Here is a 22,584-nt window from a genome sequence, read left to right as displayed (position 1 = left end):
CGCTGATAAGAAAAGCATTTAAACAGTTTTCTACGGAATAGTTAAAGGTGAACCATTGATGATATTATAGTAAATCCCTTAAATCACAAGTACAAAATGGAACGGCCCTTAATTATGTGAGAACAGAAACAGAAACCCCGATGTTTATGGTGCACAATCTGAAGTGGCATGGCACAAATGAAAACAGCCAATAGTGGGAACCTGCAAGTGTGTTCATGCTGTGCATGCGTGCCTGTGTGTGAATGTGGTTGCCCACAGTGGTGTGCTGCAGTCCGCTCCCTGCTGTAGCTGAGTAAACTACATGGACATTAGCGGGCGCAGCGGCGCAACCACCGACCCGGAGGGGGATTAAAGCAGCGTGCGTGTGTGGAGAACTGCTCGATTACTGTCTGTGTGACGAAGTGTGAAGAAGAAGAAGAAGAAAAAGAAACTCGCTGTTTTAAATCTCGAGTCCGCGCCAGCCAGTTTTGCAGCTGCTAAAGCAGCGGAGATTAGGGAGCGAACTCAGTAAGTGTTCGTCCGTGCGTCGTGATTGAGTGCTAGCGAGCCAGAGAGAGGGGGGAGAAAGAAAAAAGCTCGGCGGGAATGGCTTCATCTCCGTGCGGCAACAGTAACTTTGATTCCGGCCTGGAGATCAAAACTCGCTCCGTGGAGCAGACGCTTATTCCCTTGGTGTCGCAGGTGAGTATTTTCGGAAGCTTTGTAACTTTTCCCACTGCTGTTCTGGGGGGGCTCAAACGAGGCCAACTCTTGTGTTTACCTGTTTGTGTGTCCAGACTGCGTGCTTCCCTTCTGGTGCGGCGTTTAAACGCAGCTCCGACACTTTAGTTTAGATAATCTCAGCTATGTCACCGTAAATAGCCGATTTACCGTTAGCGTGACACCTAATCGTATACACTAGAACTTGTTGGTTAAAACTTTTACGAAGTATTTAATGTTTTAAAACTTTTCTATGAAACACAAGAGGACCCACGTATTGACTTAAAAAGAATCTAAATAAAGAAGTAAAAAGATAACCATTAACAAAGCAATTCAATGAATTTCCAGATAGTTTAAATGTTTAGGGTCATAATTCCCTCTTTGCAAAAGTTTTTTTTTTTTCTTTTTTTTTTTCATGAGCACTGAAGTCAGTTTGGGAATAACGTGTCAAAGTCCAGTAGAGTTTCGTAGTTTCCTGGTCCGGGGGCTGAGCTGTGATTCCCACCTCTCGGAGCACGTGCTGTGTTCGACAATAAACAGACGAAATGAAAAACCCAGTTGAAGACTCGCTTAGCAACTCTTTTGTAGTTCCGATGGAACTTGGGTCAATTAGTTTTATATTAATGCACACAGACAGTTAAATTTGTTAAATTTGTACAGCTTACACCTGCAAGATGATGCCTCTGGTTTCATTTAAGAAAAAAAAAAATCAACTATTATTTTGTGTAGTTATTTTCACTTTTACAAACAGACTTAATTCAAAAACATTGCACATTAACCCAGCCAATTTACTAGTGGTTTTCATGCCCTTATTGCAAAGAATAATGCACTTGTTTACCATCAAGCTGGCCTAAGAGGTGCCAAATTGAAAGTAAAATTCTACAATCTTATAAAGTCCTGTCTCAAAATGCTATTTTCTGAACCTCTAATCTGTCATACTGTTAAACAGGAGCTGTCAATTATTTAAATTGACAGCTACAATTAGAATAGAATTCACCCAGGCAACTATAAAACATTTGGACTTTAGCTTTATAGCAGATACTCCAACAAGAAATGCTTCAAATGTCCCATTTTCTTTTCATTTTTTTGTATAAGTAACAGACCACTACCAGCAGAATGATGATTTAAAGTTTTATATAAGGTTTATATAAACTGCAGTGAGGTATTTGAGATGGGAGTTTTTTGTTATGAATTGGTGCCATGTTAAAAAAAACTGAACTGAATTGAACTGAATTGGTTTTTAAGATAGTAGAAGGCGTCTTTGTTCTTGTTGCATCTTGGACTAGCTGTAACTAGCTGTAAGTTTCAGTCTTTGCAACCAACCAACTGATCTGAATTTTTGTAATGAATTCAAAACTATTTCTTCAGAAAGAGTGATAGATAGATGACTCTTCATTGATTTACAGTCACTTTTTGCCGCAACAGGTGGGGGAGGGGCATCATTGTGTGACTCTTCCTCCAAATTGGTTCCAGTCTTAAAACTAGTCCTAAGTACTAGGAGGCAGGTTTCTGTGTTTCTGCTGAGGCTGATTCGAGTCTGGCACTTGTTTTCAGCCGGGCCAGAGGAAAGAGCCACTTCCTTTCGTAGCTAGAGGGAAGCTAATAGAGAAATGCAGTGAATTAAAAAGAGGGAATTGTTTAAAACTCCAGAGTGGCTTGATTGGTGAATTTAAAACACTGAAAACACGTCAGTGATGATAAAATGTTGTATCAGAATAACATAATCTGATTGTCTCTGATCGTCTCAGTTTATTTTGAAATCACTCGTAATGGAGGTTAAGTAGGTCATTGCGCCACTTACAACTCGATTTTCTCCTGAATTTATTAACTCCATTTCCTATTGGGTTCTTTAGCCCTTTCAGTTTTTTTTAAGTTCTCCAGGTGGTGTCAATAAATTGTAATCTAAAAGCTCTGTCCAACTCCTAATCAGCTGGTGGGAGATCAGGAGATAAGGAGTGTTCACAAAGCACATTTAGTAGCTTAAAACCGCATTAGGTGGTGCTATTAGTGCATCTACTACAGGGATGCTTGGATAAATAAAATAATTTGTGGTCTTAATTGTCAAAAAAACAGAATAAAACACAGGACAGGTTAAATATTAACTGGACGAGGGTTCTGACTCAGCCCTGGATGGTGGAAGAGCAAACCAGCACTTTTACAGAACAGTAAAGAACTGGCTGTAGCACCAACACTGATTAGGAACTGAAATCTGTTTGGTGGAAAAAGAAAAAAAAAAAGACTCTGGTCACACTTGCACCTTCTTGTACATCTCATTGAAAGGACTTCAAAGTGTAGGAATGGTATGATAAAACATTTTCTAAACTATTCCAATAACTTTTAGAACTCTTGAAAACCTTGATTCCAGTAACGGGAACAAATTGAGAACAACTGTGTTTCACGAAGTCGGCAGGGGGAAAGAAACACTAATCCTTTGAATGCTAAAGGCTTTTTTTCTGTGTAGGAGGCTAGAGGGACAAAGACGTGTAAAAGCCCTGTTGTTCTCAGTGAAAGATAGTGGCAGAGAAAGAGAGGCACCTCACTGTTTGGGCATACAGAGTGGGTGGAAGAACGGTGGGCATGCAAGAGGTGTCCATGAGACTGTCATCCCCTCACCACCTCCCATCTCTCGTCTGCTTTCCCAAATAGCTTCCTCCCTCTCATTGCTCTGGCTCATTTGAGAGATAAGGTCATCTAGTGCTGAATGGATGTGTTGGTTATCAGAAAAGCACATCTGTTAAGGGGGTGTGCTTTCAATTTAGGATGTTCCTTTAGACTTTCGGTCATTTATGAAAAAAAAAAAAGCTAAAAGGGAATTAAGGGCAGATCCCGGTGAAGTTATAGATGGAGTTACAGTTTATAAAGATGTTACACAGACGTGTAAACTCCTTCCTGCGGAGATAGACTGGCTCGGCTTTGGCGAACAGCAAAGAGAAATGTGCTGCACGCTGCAGTGGCATTCAGCATATCGCCGTCCTGTTGAATAGCGGGCCTCAAGGACAATCTTCGTAATTTTCCTTTTCTGTTCGCATTGTGAGACGTGTCCCCATAGCAACAGAGCTTTCAAATGCTCAAAGAAATTACCTTCTCAAAGACTTATCAACTTCAAAATTGTTAACTATTGTTAGAGTGATGGCATCGGTTGCTGTTGTGAGAAAGTTTTCCGTGTGTTGTAGTTAAATCAGTTTGTGCCAAGTGTACCAAGTGATTAAGAAATAAAAAAAAAATAGACTGTCTATCAAGCTGAAAACGTCAGCTGTCAATTAGATGCAAAAATTGCTCGAAGAGATAGCCTTGTAAAAACCAGATCCTTGTGCTACGCTCTACTTTGTGCAGAGGCTCTGGACCCTCATCCACTGAGAAACGATTACCTGTTGGAGGCGTGGTCTCTGACACGGTCGGTGTCGTAAGGGGTTAAGCAGCAGACTGCAGGCTAGCGAGTTGAAGTAAATAACTTAAATGTTGTTTATAAAGTGATTTGGGTTGTTTTATCTTTTTGGTTGGATTTTTGACTTTACACCATTATACAGTGAATTTGTGTTTTTTTTTTTTTTCTCAAGCTCATACTGTGAAAATCTCACTCTGGCTGAAGCAGAGTGTGAATCACATACTGCAAATTGGGCACAACACATGTCCCTGTACCCTTTATATTGAAGCTCACACATAAAATGACTAGTTTAAAGGGAAAAAAACATATTTAGTAGTGAAATCTACACTTACTTTAAGACATTTACCCCCTTACATGGATAACAGTAACTGAAGGATGATTGTTTAGTGGCATTTTTGAGAAACTGTAATACATTTGAGGTGATTTCATTAAATCATTATACTAAAGTTGCACAAAATCATTTTGTGGGCAACATGTTGCGAACTTCCGAAGCAGCACCAAATGTTATTGAGTTTGTCTATTTATGCAACATATATATTGTGTAGGTCGATGTATAACTAGCGAGAAGGAAAAAAAAAAAATCCTCTCCCCTCCCTGTCTTGTTGATGTGCCCAGGCTTCAGTTATCAGCTTCACTCCCACCAGGCTGTAATTACAGGCCTGGGAGTGTCCCCGCCTTGCACTTTTCTTACATACACACTCGCAGCTCTCTGTTCCACCCACGTCTTTCTTTTCATGCCTGCATGTTCACCTGTCATACTGATTCGTGGTTTGCACATTTTAGGGAAGGGTGCAACGTGTCGGCGTCATTTACAAAGTTTTCTTTTAGTCTTAAGTCCTTGTTTTTTAATATTTTCCATAGATTTCCTGGGCCCTTTTCTGTCCTTAGATTCTTTTTTTTTTTTCTTTCCATAGATTCTTTTCAAGACACGATTTTCTTTTCGTGCAGTTTTCAAAGCTGCTTTTCTCAGCAAGAAAGTTTTTTTTTTCTCTTCCTCTAGATGTGCTTTCCTTCACTTCCAGCCTCAGATTTGCTTTAAAGGACCTGATGAAGCAAATTAATTGCTCTGGTGGTGGTCAGAAATGCACCGGGCACCACACTGAGAGAAGGGGAAGGAAACAAGCACGTCTGCAGTTCTGTGCGTGTGTCCCACCTGTGATGTGGTCTATGACAACAGTGGAAAGCAATTAGCAATAATGTGGTGTGTGTTTTCCTCGAGATCTGACCCCTGTTTTCATGCGACGGTTGGTGAACTAGCAGCTTTGTTCCTGGCTTTTTTTTTTTTTTTCTATCGAGTCGTGCTTCCCGAATAAAAGCCCACCATGTCAGCCTGGGTGCAGACATGGTGGTGTTTTCTTGGGCAATTTTTTTCATTTTTTTTAAAAGTGCGTGGGAACGCATCGTAGCACAGGAGTTTTATATCTAAGGCTTTGATCAGTTCAGCGCACATTTAAATACGTGTGACAACTAAGCCTTGTGGTTACACAGCCCTCTTGTCTCCATCATTTTCCTTCAGGACTTAGCATGGAGATTTGCTGTTATAATTGGGCCGGGAAAATCCGTTCTCTGTCCAAGTCGGTTAGCATCGACTTTGTCGCGCTTCCGGGGTTTCTGTAGCACATGCAGTATTGCTTTCCAATGTGCTAAAGAGGGCAGTAGGTGAAAAGAAAAGGGAGTTTTTTTACATTTCTTTTATTTTTTTGCTCACAAACAGAAGTTCAGTTGCATATTTTTCACCCATATAAGAACTCAGTAGGAAGTTTTTCATTAAACGGCCTACTGAAAAAAATGACTTGTAACAAAAGTTGTGTATAATTGCGATTTGTAAGTAAAATGATACCGAATCTTGATGGGGGAGGAAAAAAAAACAAAAAAATTTAAGTGTGGCTTGCTTTTGTATTTATTGCCCCTCAGTTAAAAACAACAATTGGGTAGTTGTATAACACTTTGCATTGATCTAACCAAAAAATATCCCATCAAAATACACTGAAGCTGTTCGTTTCAACAAGACAAAGGTTTACTAAATCATTTGCAGAGCACTGTACTTCTGTCATAATATCCCTAGCCCTGTGCTACAGTGACATGACAAATTTCCAGGTAGAGCTAAAGTTGATTTTTATACCCAGGCACAGAGGCAGCACTGTAGCCACGAGCTATAACAGATCCTCTTCCTTGAGCCTCATGACGATAATGAAGACAAATGAGGCCCTGGAATGAAAGGATTATAGCGTGTGTGTGTGTGTGTGTGTGTGTGTGTGCATAAGCACTCACAAACCAAAATGTACTAATCCCATGGTAATATGGGGCACAATAAACCTTCAGTGTATGTATTAGAACCTATGGGAAAAGGATGAGGGCTTCCATAGTTTTTTTTTTTTTTTTCTTCTATGCGTTTGTAGTACTGTGTCAACTATGCCAGTTTTGTTGAACTGAAATTTCATCTCAAATGCTGATAATACTATAATTATGTACAGCTGTAAGCCAAGCCAATTCACACCTATACAATACGTCACCTGGTCTGTTTTTTAGGTGCTACTTGAGATCAGATGTATCTTCCTTTTTTTTATGCAAACAAATACAATTTTTTCATCACTGCTGTTTGCAGGAAACGACTACAAGTCTCGCATGAGTCCAATTTAGCAAAGCAGCATGCCATTACACTAGCATCACTCTAGTGTAATAGCATCACAGGAGACAAAGGGTTAACCTTTGTCGCCTGTCTTGAAAGCTTCTCACTATTGGTATCATGGGAGTCATTACAAAGCTCTGCTTTCTTTAAGTGCCTTTAACAGGGTCTGCCCCAGATGTTGGAGCAATCGCCTTTCATCAGACGATTTACTTCCAGTTAAAAAAAACAAAAAAAAAAGTATTTTTTTTTTTTAACGCTCTTGATTGAATGACTGCACATGGCCCCTAAATAACTCTGTAAAAGGAAATCGATCTTTGAGACACAAGAGAGTTAGCTAGATTGCTAAAAAAAAAAAAAGCTCTTACACATTCTACTATTTAGGTTATTCAAAAGCTTGAACTAAGAGAGAAAGTTTTTTTTTTTTTATTGTTTCAGTGAAAAAAACTCTTCACAAAGGTGTATACTTATACACTAAAGGCTGATTAAGTATTGATTAAACAACTGAAATGACCTGTACTCACTGGCTTGGTGGGTGTTAGTTCTTTGTTTAATGGAAATGCTTGTGTGTTGGCCCATAGTCGTATTGACTCTTTGTCTGAATTTGTACAGCTTCTTTTAGGCACTGAAATCCACCCTGTTATTATCTCTGTAGAGAGATCCGGCCCATTACCAGCTTGTATTTACAGTATATTGTTGTTTTATGATGATGAGATATCTCATAAGTGGGAGAGCGCAGATGGAGAGCTCAACTAGCAGTTATATGGTGCCTAACGTAGCATGATGCTTAGCATCTGAGCGGGAGCTCCAGGAGCAGAGTGAGACAGATGCCAACGCACAGTTCAGAAGTAAAACGAGGTTAAATTTAACAGTTTGCAACTGAGCAGCTCTCTGATGGCACACGTCACGACCGCTGCTTGAGGCGCTGCTGTTTGGAGTTTGCGAGGTCCGGCCTTCGCTCAGGTATGTAAATCCACAAAAGCACTGTTCTATAACAGTCTCCACAGCCACCAGCTCTCAATTAAATAGGGAACATTTGGGATGTGGAAAGGTATAGAGCTGCATCACGGATATTCCCCCCCCGACACTTTGTTGCTACGGAAAATCATGCAGGTTTGAAGGCACGATGGGGATCAGCTTTATGGGTTCAAAGATGGGTTGTAATGGCACATAAATTTATCTCAAATGAGTTAACGTTTCGTCTTGGTGCATAGCAAAAAATAAATAAATAAATAAATTACACATTGTTTTCTTAGCAGAAATTTAGATTTTTGAACTGTTGAGTAGAATATCAACTGGGCCTGATTCTCAGGGTATCGTTACCATGTGTTAAAGCCTAATGCTTTCATGACATTTACACAAAAACTGTAAATATAAAAAGGTATAGGGCATATATAACTGAACTGAACTCAGTTCAGTTCAGTTATATATATTATTTCGTTCTATCTCTTTTTCTCTGTTGTTTATAGAGAAAGATACCAAGCCGATATTGACTGATTCAGTAGTCAGGCTGTCTGTTCAAAAGGGCAATCTGCAATCGACTAGCAGACACGCTGCACGTAGCTTCCCCACTGTAGGGTATACTTCCAAATGGTTGAATCTCTTTGTTGTAAACAAGGGAAAGGTGTTGCAAACTTTTTTTTTTTTTCTGGCATACTCCATAACATACTCCACTAATTTATGATATAGAAAATAAAACATTTTGTGGCCAAGTAGACAAGTAAGCAAGAAAAGGCCACTCACTGAAATTGGAGGGGACTCTGCATGGCGTATTCTTTCCCTCTGCTGCCTGGACAACCCCAGGTAAACACATTTCTCTTTGGCAGGCAGCTGTTCGTCTCCCACTGCTTTCCTGTTCACGCTCTCTTTGCTCGGCACAATGATGATTCTGGTGTCGGGAACATGAAACGGACCAGAACACGCTGGGAATCGGTGGATAAATGCTTTGCGAAACTGTATTACCTACATCTACGATATTAGTAAAATACTTATGTTTGCTTTGATAATAAATGTTACATCAATTAAAAAAAAAATAAATAAAATGGGTCTTTTAGGATCACACAAAGCAGAAATATTTAAATTCACCCCAAGGCTATCCCATGCGTCCTCTCGGTCTCCTGCAGGAACATGGCGAACGTTGCCACCGGGGGAATTTTCTGTGTGTTAATTGCTTTCTTCAAGTATCTTTGAACTTCTCCCCTCTTCATAATAGATTTTTTTTTTTTTTAAGAAATGAAGTTTGACATGCCAGAACAAAGACGGTGTGAAGGACACAGAGCTGAGAGTACCACGCATTTTCTTCTCTAGCTTAGATATTTGGAAATTGCAAAGTTACATTTTTCAGCTGAGTCAAGCTTTACTTTTATTTTTTAACATATCTCTGCTGCCATTGCAAATGGTTCCCTGCCTATTCAGATGTTTTGCTTTTATGTTTGCTGTTTTTTTTTTATTGATCACCGGTTGATTGGCTAATTTGTCTCTTTAATTGTCTCTTGATTTGACCAGAGTGGCAAATCAAATATGATTTTTATTTAGTTTATTATTGAATTAAAAAAACAACAACTCGTGTCTTAAATAATTAGACAAAGGAAAAAATAGCATGTTCACTTAATATGAAAATTGACAGTGCCACTTTCAGAGTATAGATTCCAATAATCCCTTAATTTTCTTTTTCAAGAACGCTCAAGCACATTTTTATTTTATTTTTTTGTACAAAGATTTTATTTTACAAACTATATTTTTCAGTCTTTTAGTCAAACTATTTCGGATTTTTAACTCGAAGTGATCAAATGCAGTCCAGATTAAGCGTAGATTTTAGTCAATATGTGACTCACTGCATGATAACATTAAATGGCAATACCAAGATTTCATAGAACCACAAATGAAATATAAAAATTCTAAAATTGATTTTAGTCAAAAAAAAAAAATTAGTAAACATGCTTTTATGGCATGGAGTGCATCCCAGTTTTCCATGTCTGGCATATAACCATTAATTTTAGCTTTTAAACTGGTTCTATTGATCCTGTGTCCAGACAGAGGGATGATCAGTAGCTCAGCATCATGACCTGTTTGTTCTGAAGATCCTGCAGCTTCCACTTCTCTTCCTAACATGGCGCCTCCTCATCCTGACTCTCATACTGACAGGAGGAACCACAGAGCTCTGTTAGGTTAAAGCTCATCTTCTGAAGTTGGGATATTTTTCCTCCAACAGGTTCCAGAGGATTCACCTGAAACCAGATGTTGGACTGGATTTTATTTCACCGTCATTTGTGAATGTCAGAGCCTCATTTTCAACAGTGGAGCTATAAAGATTGAAAAAGTTTATCATTTTGGAGAAAGTCTCATCAACATCAATATTTCCACTAAATAAGGAGCACAAAAGATAGTTTGATAAAGGAAAAGCCTCTCAGACTCTGAGCTCAAAGCAAGATGCCAGAGAGCAACAAAACTATTTTTTTTTTAAATTAGACAATTAATGTAATTTCACATAATTATCGTGGTAGAAGCCATTTGTTTGTTAAATACTTAATGAAACATATTTACAGTGTTTGATGTTTGTTGTAAATGACTATTCTCGCAGACGAACGAGATGATTAGTCCAAGTTTCTCGTTTATTGAACGCTCAGAAACCACAGCGGCTGTGATGTGCCAAGACGAAGGTAAACAAAGGCAAAATAACCCAAACAGATGATCAACTCTAAATCACTCGCACCTTTTTATTCTCCGTCTCTCTATGTCATTTAAGCACATCCGTTGCCACGGCAACCTCCTGCACTCTTCAAGCCGAGCAGAGATTATGTTAAATACAGAACATTCAGTCCGTTACGATATCCGGTTTGCAGGCTTGATATTTATTTTGCGATCATTAATAAGCGCTCCCATGAACCCAGCGGTGGTTGATTAGTTAATTTTAAACTCCTGCTCTGCTAGTTATTTTGGTAATGGAACTGAAACGCACAGAATTGTGCAACACCTTGTTGAAACAATAAACACTGAGATTATTATTTTTATTGGGTCCTTCATTTGAACACTTTTTTTGATGTGTTGTTGTTGTTCTTTAATAAAGTTCCGAACGTTTTGATAAGCCAATCAGAGGAGGACGTGCGGGTCTCAGCGTTCAGTTTGTCACCTAATGCCGAGATCGACTCAAAACCTCCCGCAATCGACATATTGCATCCCTGCTCTAGCAAAGCACGAACAGATCAGAAACGATACGAAATGGGGAAAACGGCTATTTATTAACTGATTAAGTCGTGTTTTAGATTGTTCTTGGAAAACTAATCACTCACGGCTGCTCAGTGAACCCATTGATTTTTTTTTTTTTTTTTTTTTACAGCAAACAGCCGCCGCGCTCTCTTGCAGGTACAACTACAGGAAAGTTGCTCCATTTCAATATCGCCTTTCTGTTAAAGTGGAAACAATAAAGTTTTTTTTTAATTTTTTCTTTCAGTTAACTGGTTGGGATACTCATTGTCTAGAATCTGTGTTTGCTATGATCCCAAAGCAACAAGATACATTTTAGCTACTGTATTTGTTTATTTATCACAAGTCATATCCTTATCCCAACATCCACCAGCATTATCGCAGCCGTAAACACCTGCTCCCTTCTCTTGCGAGGCGTAGCGCTCACAATAATACCTGCTTAGACGGACACATCAAACAGTTAGTGTTTCACCTGACAGACTGCAATTTGATGAGAAATGTTGCGGCCACAAGATCTCAATGCGCTCCTAATAATACAGTAGCCTTGTCTTTTTTTTAATGTGCAGGTTTTCATTTGTCGTTGAAGGAAAAAAAAATTGCACCACACGTTTGATTATCAGGGGCCCTCTTCTGACCTTGTGTAATACAGTCACTTTCACTGAGAGCAACGTTAAGCCGCTGTAGAGGAATCTTTCAGTTCGTGAGGCGACTTTAGGGAGAAGCTGGTAGGACGTATCGGGACGTAAGATGCTGCAGTACCTCTTTTGTATGCCTTCTGTCCCTCCTGTGTTCCTCTGCTCAATTTCCTGAGTTTGTTTTCCTGTCACACACATCTTACAATCTTGCTCTTTGGTTTTGTCTTCAGCCTTAGTTTCTCTACTTCACTTCACAAGCCCACCCCCAGCCCCCGCCACAGCCTCCCCCTGCTTTTAATCTCAACTTCTCCAGAGTCCCCTGTCCCCGTATCCCATGATTAATTATGCGTCCCGGCGAAACGTTAGCCAGGGGCTACAGGTTTGCTCAGAGCTCAGAAGCTCAGCTTTACATTTTCTCTTTGAATCAGTTCCCTCTTCTGCATCCCTGTAAACTGAGACACAATCCTCAGCACTGCACCTCTTCTTCAGCAGGAAGAACATGAATTCTGTGGAGAAAAAAAGGAGGGGGAAGGGGGATGTTTAAAGCAGATTTACATGTCCCCTCTTTGACAGAGAGCACCCGAGAGTGATCACGATGGTGGTATTCTTAAGATGTTTTTGTATGATCGGCACACATCTTCAGGGGGAATCGTGTTTTAAAGCCGACACAGTGCTCAGAGCACACTCGTAAGGGAAGAGGATCTCAAACAATGTGAAAAGACTTCACACCAAAAATGAAACGGCGATTTCTAACATGGCACTGCAAAGATTACAGAGCTGTGGGAGTCTGAACAAATCTGGTTTTGCACTGAAAGACTTTGCAGAAGGAGCGGGATTTAAAGTTTCATTATTTTCTCGGGCTGCTTTGAAGATTGAGACAGAGTGCCTACTCATAGCCATTGATGTTTTTTTTTTGTTGTTTTTTTTTAAACACAGTTTTCTCATTACAACCACAAATATAACTCGTTTTTTTTTTTTATTGGGACTTTATGTGATAGACCCATGCCTGGTACAGAATAACAGTAAAACGGAGGAAGAACCATACATAGTTTCAACATTTCGTATAGATAAAAATCCGAAAAGCGTGAGCTGCAGAGCAATCCCTTTGTTTCGATACTGCAAGAGGTAAACCGAGTCCACCTGCGTGTAATTCACTTTTAAATATAAATGAAAGATGTTCAGTGAAGGTCTCAAAATCAACAACTGCATGTCATGCACAACACAAATCTGTTCTCAGGAGAAGAGTGACAGAAAGAAGGCCTCTGCTAAAAGAAGGACCTAAGAAGTCACATTTAAAGTATCCAGCAAGCCATTTAACAGCAAACAGTTTTTTTTTTGGCCTGTTAGAAACTCTGTGTGAAGGATAACACAGCACTGAACACATCACCCCTGTTGTGAAACATGGTGGTGGCAGCATTATTCTCTGGGGATGTAGAGTTAAAACACACATAGACTGGTGTTACAAACATGCATAAAATAAATATAAAATTTTGGAAACTACATATAATTTTGGTTACTCAGCCCTATAAAAGCCAATTGAAATTATTTTATGTGTGTAGACGTACCTTGATAAAATGGGAAGACGTTTACAAACGAGGCGCATAAAAGGAATTTTCTTAATTTTATTTGCGTAGAATAATTTGTATCTTAAACTAGTGGGGCAGATGCATCTTCACAGCGACGTCTACAATTTAAATGAAAGCTTATAAACCTCAGATTGAGCACGTCATCAGACTGCATCCGTTCGTTCGCCTCCTGTCTCATCGACAGACTGGAAACGCTTCACACCTCGCCTTTTCAGTGTGATGTAGGTTTCCTTATCTTGCCGTTGTGTGTAGATGACTGGAGCCACTGGGTGACAGCTGGGGGCCAGTCATCCAGGAAACAGCCCAGTGTGTTCTCAATGACACACAGTCGGTGCCAAATCCTATAAATAAGTTAAAGTTGCCTAACTCCTATAAATAAAGTTGTGGTTATTCAGGATGTTTTCACTGGATCTGTTGTGTGAACCACTGGAAGAAGTTATTGAAGATAAAAACGTCATCTTGTCTAATTGAGAGGATATATGTAGACATTTGCAGGTGTGTTTTTGTTAGAGGTCACATCGTGCATATTTTGTACCACCATGTCCAGGCTACAAAACACCCCCATTTCCCTTATTGAAATTCTGCCAGTAAAAACATGGCATGCGTCATGAAGTGAAAGCGTGTTCCTTAAGCCATAAATGTGTTTGAAAGTCTGTGTGTGTGCTACAACACAAGCTATTATGCTGTCAGAAGTCTTGGGGTCTGCATTCCTTCCAGGGTTCGTGTTTCAAGCTCCTACAATGTGCATCAGTGTGTGTGTGTGTGTGTGTGTGTGTGTGTGTGTGTGTGTGTGCGTGCGTGTGCGTAGAATCTAAAAACACGTCTCTCTATTCTTTATGGCGGTATTAAGTCCAGGGTTAAAAGTCAAAGTCCCACAGGGTGAGACTCTCAGGCATGCTGAACTCTTCAGCTTTGACTCTTTTTAGTTTGCTTACCACTTTCAGCGACTCTTCCTGGTTTGCTCTAATGTACTGATGTTCAACAGACATTCAAAGTACTGATGTTTGTTTTTTTCCCCCATCTTTTATAAGCTGAACACAGTTCTTTCATTTTTATAGTATCCTTTTTGCCTCGTATGCCAGTTTTTTCACCTTATGTAGCTAATTGGTGAACGTTTATGCCAATGTCGACTTTTTTCAACACCTGACTTTTTCTTATTACCTTTTGTCATCTTGATTAAAATCTTCAGTCCGTAAACAGAGAGGAGGATTTCTAAATGAACCTTCTGAAAATATCTTTAATAAGTGTTTTCCCTCAATAAGTGTGTTACAAACAAAATTGAATCTCCTGGATCTTTCTGCTTTTTCAATCAACAGGAACAGATAATATTTGTTTGAAGGAAACCCGTTGAGGTTTTTTTTAAGTGTCACTTTTGTCCCTGCAGACCATTCAGTCTGTGATTGAATCTGTCAGCCTGGTTAGGCTGCGTTTCACTGCACACTATTATTTGTCGATTGCTTGTAATTACCCATCATAATGACTGATGGGAGGTTTTTATGGCTGATATCAAGTTTTTTGTAGTTGTTCTGCTGATACATTTACAAAATCAGGCAGTTGTTAAATATGACTCAGCATGGAGGCAACTAGCTAAGGATTTTAAGGGGGTGCCAATGATTTATGTATGTTGTTTGCATAGGAAATCACAGCCACTCTGCTGGTAATCAACACAGCATATTTTTGCTGCATGGTATCCTTTTGTAATATCAGTGTATATACATACCTAACATAATCATATTAAAATGTGTGTATATTGCTTCTTGTTTTGTCCATAAACTTGGCCAATAAAGCTGATGCGGATTTCCTCCTTCGCTCTGATCTTAAGCTTTAACACGTTGACAGCAGCTGTTGTCACGTAGAAGTTGTTATTCAGTGAGAAATTGTCGGTGCTAGCCATTTTCAGTAGCAGTATGACGTCAAAACATTAAGTGTGACTATGCAAAGACACTGAAGGAGCTATTTAAAAGCCAAACGTTCTGGGCTATATGAGAGAGCAAGATTTGCAGCAGAAAACAGGAAGGCTAATGAGATTCCAGCAAAGTTATGCTGTTTCGTCTTTTTGAGGTTTCAACTTTTGTCTCTGTTGGATTTGGCTAATTTTAGCAGACTTTTATCTAATACGAAACAATTAGAGTGCTGTTTTGGTCAAGCTAGGCAGGTTAGCCACACTTTGAGCTTTTTAAAGATGCCTCTGCTGCAAAAGCTATGACCCAGTTCTTACTGATGTGTGGCATACATTGTATTGGTGTAGCTCTGACTATTTCTATATATCTTTTTCTATCTCTTTAATTAGTCCCCAGGATACTTCTTTGTAGCGATTCAGTTACGAACAAAGCAGATAATGCTTTGAAGTTGCATAGTTAATTGACTTGATTGGGGTTGTGTTTTTGTGTGTGTGTGAAGGTCACACAGGTACTCTTCACTCTCTGAGATGATTCAGAAGCTGAGAGGAGAATACAACCACGTCTCACCAGAAACCGCACTGTTTCTCACAAAGTTAAATGTAGTGGGGACTACTCAAGGTCTGGATTGTAACAGGACTGTAAGCACAATGTCAAAATATGCCCCAGGTCACTGTTTGGTTGCAATGTCCAAATCTTTGGGAGGGATTTGCTGCAGCTTGTTTTAATCTTTTCATTCACCTACCTCCCTTCTTTCAACTTTACAAGGTAAAACTGATTGAAATGATTAACTTTATTTTATTTTTTTCCATGTTTGACTTCTTGTGGATTCCCAACAGAGTGCCACTAACCATGAGACTTGAGAGGTTTGTTATTTATTAGTTCCAAAGTTTCTTGTTATGCAAACCCGGGAAAGGCCATGTTGAACCCACATTACGAATCAGTTTGATCACGGATTGGAAGTACAGTCTGAAAGGAGCCATTGAGTCCTATAACTAGGTGTTTGAGTTATATATGAGCAGCTTAGTAGAAGTGAAAGATTACATTGCAGATGTCACAAATAACATCTTTGATGGTGCCTTTTTTTTGTGCTTTTGTTACATTTTCTTGTAAGATTAAGCAGCTAAAATGGTAACTGTCTTGCAGAGAAAATGATGACAGGGGAAATGATTCGTCCATCAAAGAATGAGGTCATTACTTGAAGGATGTGTGACAGCATGGAGTGTACATTTTCAAACGAGTTGCATTTTATCTCCATTGCCCTGCTGACTCAGACAGGGATGTCTTTAATATTTCTTCTTGGAAGAACAAAAGAGCTTACAGTCAAAGCTGTCTGTTTAATCTGACTGCTCAGATTTTATTAATAAGCAATAAGGAAAAAAAACAAAAAACTTTCAGCTTAAATTTTGAACACAGTGCAGGAGCTGTGATTTACATTTTAACTGATTTCTGAAAAAATGTTCACACAAGCATATTGTTACTGGTCTTTACCCGGTTCTTGAAGTATTTATATCTAACCCTAATATTAAAAAAAAAAACACAACAGATTCCATTCCAAGTTGTTTAATAAGAAATTGCACTTTTATTTTTTTTTATATACACCAATTATCCACTTTGGTCTTTGTTGGTGTGTGACTGGCTTCAAACTGAAATGAAGAATGTGGTAAATATAGTTGAATGTATTTAATCAAGTTCTTTTTATCAAAAGCAATTTGTCTAATGCTCTCTTTGGTATTAGTGATAGGCGTGTTTCTGGATAATTTGTGCCATAATGAGACAGCTTATTGTGTGTTTAATTTGTGACCAGAGATGCACCAAGCAGGCTTCTGAAACTGTTCATTTCCTTCGAGGTGAGACTCACCGATTCCCATTTTGACTGATTCATGTAAAAACCTATATTTGGCCTTTTTTTTTTTTTAAACCTTGCTTGAAATGCATAGCATTCACTGCACTCTAGTGTGTTTACCAATTGATTCCAGAAGAAGAAATGCACTGTTAATATGGGTAAACCACAGTCAGAGTTTGGAATTTGTAATATTTTAGCCTGAACGGTGGTTAGAAAAGAAACTTTTGATCTCCAGCCGTTTTGTTTTTTGGTTGCTTTTCAGCAAAGACGTAGGAATTTCAGGTCATGTTTATTCCGACGTTCGCGTCTCGTCCGTACACGGTACTAATCTTTCATGAAAAGTTGTTATATGAATCCAGCTTTCTGATAAAGACTTGCTTTGCCGTGTTTCTTTGTCAGATATGTTTTGCGTTTATTGTCAGCCTCGGATGTCTGCCATCTTTCTTTATTTATTGTGTGTCCGCTCCTTTTTACCTGCCTATCGCTCCATCGCAGCTGCCCGTCTGTTTTTCTCCCAGGTTTATCGTTCTTTCTTATCTGAATCTGCTTCCTGTAAGCTTCCTGCTCCTCATATCGGCCTGACTGATTACACTGTAGCAGTGCTCTGCTTTCGGTAAAGATCGTGTGTGATCATCAGTGAGTGCACTACCAGGTCACTGTGGTCGAACAGCTTCTAGATTTACTTAGCTATGTAGAAATGCATTTGCTTGAAAATCAGGTAGGCTTTCCAAACCTGTGATTATGACGTCTTACGGTGTTTTCAAAGTAAAGATGGTTAAATGCTGTATTCATGTTCAGTCTGATAGAGCTCGTCACTGCAGACTGTCACAGACTCAGGTCGGAGTGACTTTGGGCAGGTTTGGAGAGCCAGGTGCCCGCTTAAGACTTGATGGATTTCCCCCTTATTTTTAGACAGCAGTGATAGAGCGGCAGGTAGCAACGAGGCCTCTCCACTTTCCTTCTTGAACAGGAACTCTACCAAACTCTGGCAGACAAATGCCAAGCCAGTTTTCTTGCACAGCCTCAGAGATTTAATCTTTATTGCAACAATCTCAAACATGTAATCTAAAATCCCTTGGCCACGCTTCTGTCCCATTATTTGAATTCTCGTTCCTGGGAGGCTTCAGGGAAACTCTGGGCTCTCCAACTGTGGCAGAGCATGGAGGGTTGATGCCAAGCTTTAAAACCAGACAATAAGTGGGATTTTTAGATGTTCATTTGACAGCGAATGGCATCTTGGAAGATTTGAGAGGAGTTTATTGGTTTGTCTTCTCTGTGCCAACCTTGAAATCTATTTTGTTGTTGTTTTGTCCTGTCTTATCTGCCTCGGTGCGTGCCGCCAGAACTAATTGACTCTAAAATTGCCGTGTTCCTCTACTGCTGCACAAGAAGCACCAGAGAAATATTTATCGGACTGAATGAGGGTTTATTTTCAAACTTGAACTTTTTTTTATTTTATTTCTGAATATAATCTGCATCAAAAGCACCAACGGTCTTCTTGATTAATGTAATCATGCAAGTACTTTGTCCACTGAATCCTCGCCGTCTTCTCCATTAAATCCAAAGGACTGTTGTTACTCATCCCAATTTGCCCGAAACCCGAATTCATTAACACACAAACAATAAGACGCGCAGTGCAGCAGTGTTCAGCGCTCTTTGGTGGTGTGACTAAAAATTGGACCGGGAAAAAGAACCAGCAGATCTGACAAACTGTCCTTGTTTAGTCATGTAAGGGAGGATTTCAGCAGAGAACTGAAGGGTCAGATGTCACTCCAGATTTAATGAGGAAGCAGATGATGCGACTGGATAATGTTTACCACAATATTAATCCAAAATGTGTTTCAGTTTGTCAGAACTTGTTTTTTTTTAATAAATCTCTGAGCTGATTCCAGTAGGTTGCACCTCATTTTTTGATTCTTTTATCTATATTTCAGAAATTATAATGATAATAATAATTAATAATAAACAATTTAAGATTTTGACTCTCTTGTTCTAAAGCCATTGCATTATTGCTTAGATCATTTTGATATTTTATTAATTAATTTGAAAAAGATAAACACATTTTTTCTTTATATTTTACACAATAGTGAACAAATCAGGAAATTTAATGAAGGAATATCCAGTGAAGCTAAAAAAATTAAAACATACAGCCATTAAAGTGCACACAGGGTAAATGGAGATTCTTTATAGTCAATGTTTTATTTCATGAAAATAATAAAACATAGGAATTTCAAAGTTTTACTTATCATGTCAGCCAAACCTGATTTACAGACAATTACGTGAAATGACCCTTTTGTTTTTTGGTTTTTTTTTATTTCTGAAGGAGTGCTTCAATGAGACTAAAAACAACATGAATAATGATCAGCACAAAGTTTGTGATGTGGCATCTTCTAAATATAAATACATTAAGAAAGCCTGTTCTTCATCAACTCCTCATATCTTTCATATTGGAGAAATGTAGAAAGTCTGGAAATCCAAATTCCAGTTTTTATTTGTCCACACATATCCCGAGTTGGAGATTTACAAAGTCAAAGTACCCAATTGAAGTCCGTCAAAGGGCATAAGAACCCACACAAATCAGCAATAACAGCATAAGTCCTGGCCAACTGCAGCTTGTACTTCCTGGTTTAATTTGACAACAGGGAACTTTGTAAAATGGTCGAGTTCAAGCTTCCCGAAAAGTTTGCTCACCATGGAGACGCTCTTGCCCTCGCAGACCCAGGGTGTCAAACAGCAACTTACTGCTGGTGGACTCATAAGCTCCTGTGCTCTTCTTCCTGCTCTGTTTCAGTACATTCTTTAACTTGGTTATCTATGAAATAGTTAAAAAAATAAATAAATAAACTATTTTAAAAAACTATTTTATCCTAAGTGATTTTATAAAGATCAAGACTAACTAAGGCTAATTTTATCTGTAGGAGCTGGTGTGTCTCTTTACATGTATGAACACTTAATTTTGAAATGGAGAAACAGATGTTTATCATGATAAAAAAAAATGACGTGATTGTGATCGTTATCTAGCATAATATGCTTCATCTGTAATGGAAAGTCAAGACATTATCTTGTTTTATTGTGATGTGAAGATAATTTTGGTTTACTGAAGGCAGACAAACTAAATGGTTAAATATAACATAATATATATGGCGAAGAAAAAAAATAATGATGGGATTTAAGTGTTATTCATACAGAACAAACATGGTTATTAGAATTTAAAGAGATAAAACATTAGAATAAAGTCGACCATATATATGTTTTTAGCTCTCCATCTTTCAGCTTTTTCACAAACCGGGTTCTCTGTATTTGATATTAACATTCATGCATAAATGTAGGCTCCGCTCTCTGGTTAGCTTAAGAAATAGAACCTGAATAGTTAACATAGTGAAAAGTGAATCTGACCCAGCATTTTTCTTTGTGCTGAAGGTACATCTTCCTTCTGCTTGCTGACCCCTTCCTTGACTTCCTCTTTGTCTCGCTCTATCTCACTGTCTCCCTCCCACCTTCTATCCAGAGAATTACGTGAGCAGAGACTCATGAAAAGACATATTGTGTTCTTGTGAATGCGAGCAGTGTGTTTCTGAGGCTTTTCCTTGCAGCTTTTTTTATTCGCATGATCATCTTGCCGTTTGGATGCAAGAAGCGAGGACATTTTCAAACTTTTTTTTTTTTTAATGTCCTCTGAATACAGGTCCAGCATCTCATGCGGCCAACATGGAGCTTTTCTCTGGAGCGCTGTAAACAACATGAATAGCTGCTGTGAACTTGTGCCCCTGAAAACAGGCAGAAGAAGTGTCAAAATGCATTCTTATGCTAAATAAATAAATAAATATCCCGTTTGCATATCTGGTTGTTGGAGCCAGGCCAAGAAAATTTCTACTGACCAGACTGTGTGGCCTTGTAATGAGGACTTTACATACATTTTTGGGACCTTGCCTGGGCTCCATATGTGTGAGCGTTCACAGCACATTTTTTGTGTCTGAAACTTTTATGTGCTGCACAGATAATTAAAAGTGCGAATTATAGACACCGCCACATGGTAGAATTGTAATTTTACCTATTTTCTTGTCATATAAAATCTTTGTCTCTTGCTAAGATGTGCTGAAAACATCCAAAAAGCATTAAAACGTATCTTTGTTAAAGCATTTGTTAGTTGGTGCGTTTTTTTATTGTTTTGTTTTTTCTTATACCAACTGGGTACTTGAGTCACTTTCAACAGAAATAGTGGGTTATTTGTGACGAATCTATTTTCACTTTCTGCTGCTACTTCTTCTTCAGGTACAGACATCCTGTAATTTTCCCTCTGCATTCCTATTGAGCCTTAAATGTGGCCAGATCTCAGACCTGCGCACCGGCGTCACGTCATTGTCTCAAAACAAGCCTTCATTGTGTGTTGCGCCTGCATCTGGGAGACATCAGCGTTTGTTTGTTTTGAACATCATGTGCTTTTCAAAGGGCAACGCTTAACTACAGATTTGACGATAGTTTGAGTTGTAGGTTTCACTCATATTGAAGCTGGTTCTCGTGGCATTTCATTATATTTTCAAAAAGTCTGCTGCAAATCAAAGGTTAGTGTGTAAAATGTCTTGAAGCTCCTGCTTTCTCTTAATTGTCAGAAATGACTGAAAAGCATGACGCACGTCTGTAAACATTTACTTAGACACTCGTTTTGGGTGAGAAATTGTGTTGAGTTTTTTTTTTTTTGTAGATTGACTTTATTTGGCTATAAAATTGGGACTTTTAATAACAGTAAAGAAGAATTGGGCCATCATCAGTAAATAATTTAGCAGCAGGAAGTAGTTCTTCTCCCCATTCTTCAGTAAAATGTCACGCACACTCAATGAAGAGAAATGATACTTCTGTGTCTCTTGTCCTTCCCGAGGAGTTGATTCTGCACCCTGGGAAGCAGCTAGTTATTATTCTCAGTCAACCCTTCCCAGCTCATGTTTGCCGTGGAGTCTGCTCGCCCTTCCACATATTCAAATGTCAGCTGTGATTGCTGAACTCAAGCTGGAAGGCCAAGCACTGCCCTTTTTCTCATGCATATCCAGTGAGGGGTACAGTCTGATAGGAATCCAAAGTCATTCAACTTGCTGCCCCTGCATTCTGCTCAGATCGTCTCTGAGTGTTTTTTTTTTTTTCCTTCCCGTTTGCCTGCCTGCTTATCAGAAAGCCTCATTACACCCCCACCTCGCTCTGTCTGTCTGCATCAGTGTCCACACATGCTTGTCTGTCTCATTTGGTTGCATGTCTGTTGGCCTACACGTGGGCTAAAGTTCATGTCGTGTGCTCGCCGTCTGATTTGTAGCCTTTTTGTCACATGTTCCCCACTTCCTCACTGATTACAATAACATGTCCACGGTCCAGACCCAGACAAAAGGAAGCTGGCTCAGTAAGCCACCGGGCAGACTGACACATGAGGTAACATTACAAATATGAAAAGCAAACTGTAGACTCAATGACATCGGAAAGCAACGGTCAGTAGTGTTTGTCATGTTCTATCGAGTCTTTGCCTTTTCTTTGAGCAGAATTGCTTTAAGGAAGTGGAAGCCTGGTGGTCCTGTTTTACTGCATTCATAGTAAAGGAATTCAAAATGAATACATTTTTTGTAAGACCAATCTGTGAAAATGCGATTGCCTTCTAAAACCTGAAAGCTACCTATGGACGCACCTTTAAAGATTTCTGGCTAAATCTTCTGTTCAGAATGGTTT

The 22,584-nt window shown here is 39.1% G+C and overlaps 1 protein-coding gene across 2 annotated transcripts in view; it reads left to right on the top strand.

Moving 5' to 3' along the window:
* Positions 1-220: 220 nt before the first annotated feature.
* Positions 221-22,584, top strand: part of ctnnal1 (catenin (cadherin-associated protein), alpha-like 1) — a 54,417-nt gene continuing 32,053 nt past the window's right edge. For both annotated transcript variants that reach the window (XM_007547578.2, XM_007547577.2), the window contains exon 1: positions 221-681. In XM_007547578.2, the coding sequence (XP_007547640.1) occupies positions 586-681 (96 nt within the window). In that variant the 5' untranslated portion in view covers positions 221-585. The remainder of the gene's footprint in view (positions 682-22,584) is intronic.

Source organism: Poecilia formosa, unplaced genomic scaffold, assembly GCF_000485575.1.
Source record: "Poecilia formosa unplaced genomic scaffold, Poecilia_formosa-5.1.2 Scaffold21, whole genome shotgun sequence".
Classification (NCBI taxonomy): Eukaryota; Metazoa; Chordata; class Actinopteri; order Cyprinodontiformes; family Poeciliidae; genus Poecilia; species Poecilia formosa.
Note: the sequence above shows the minus strand (reverse complement) of the source record. Positions and strands in the feature narration are given on the sequence as shown.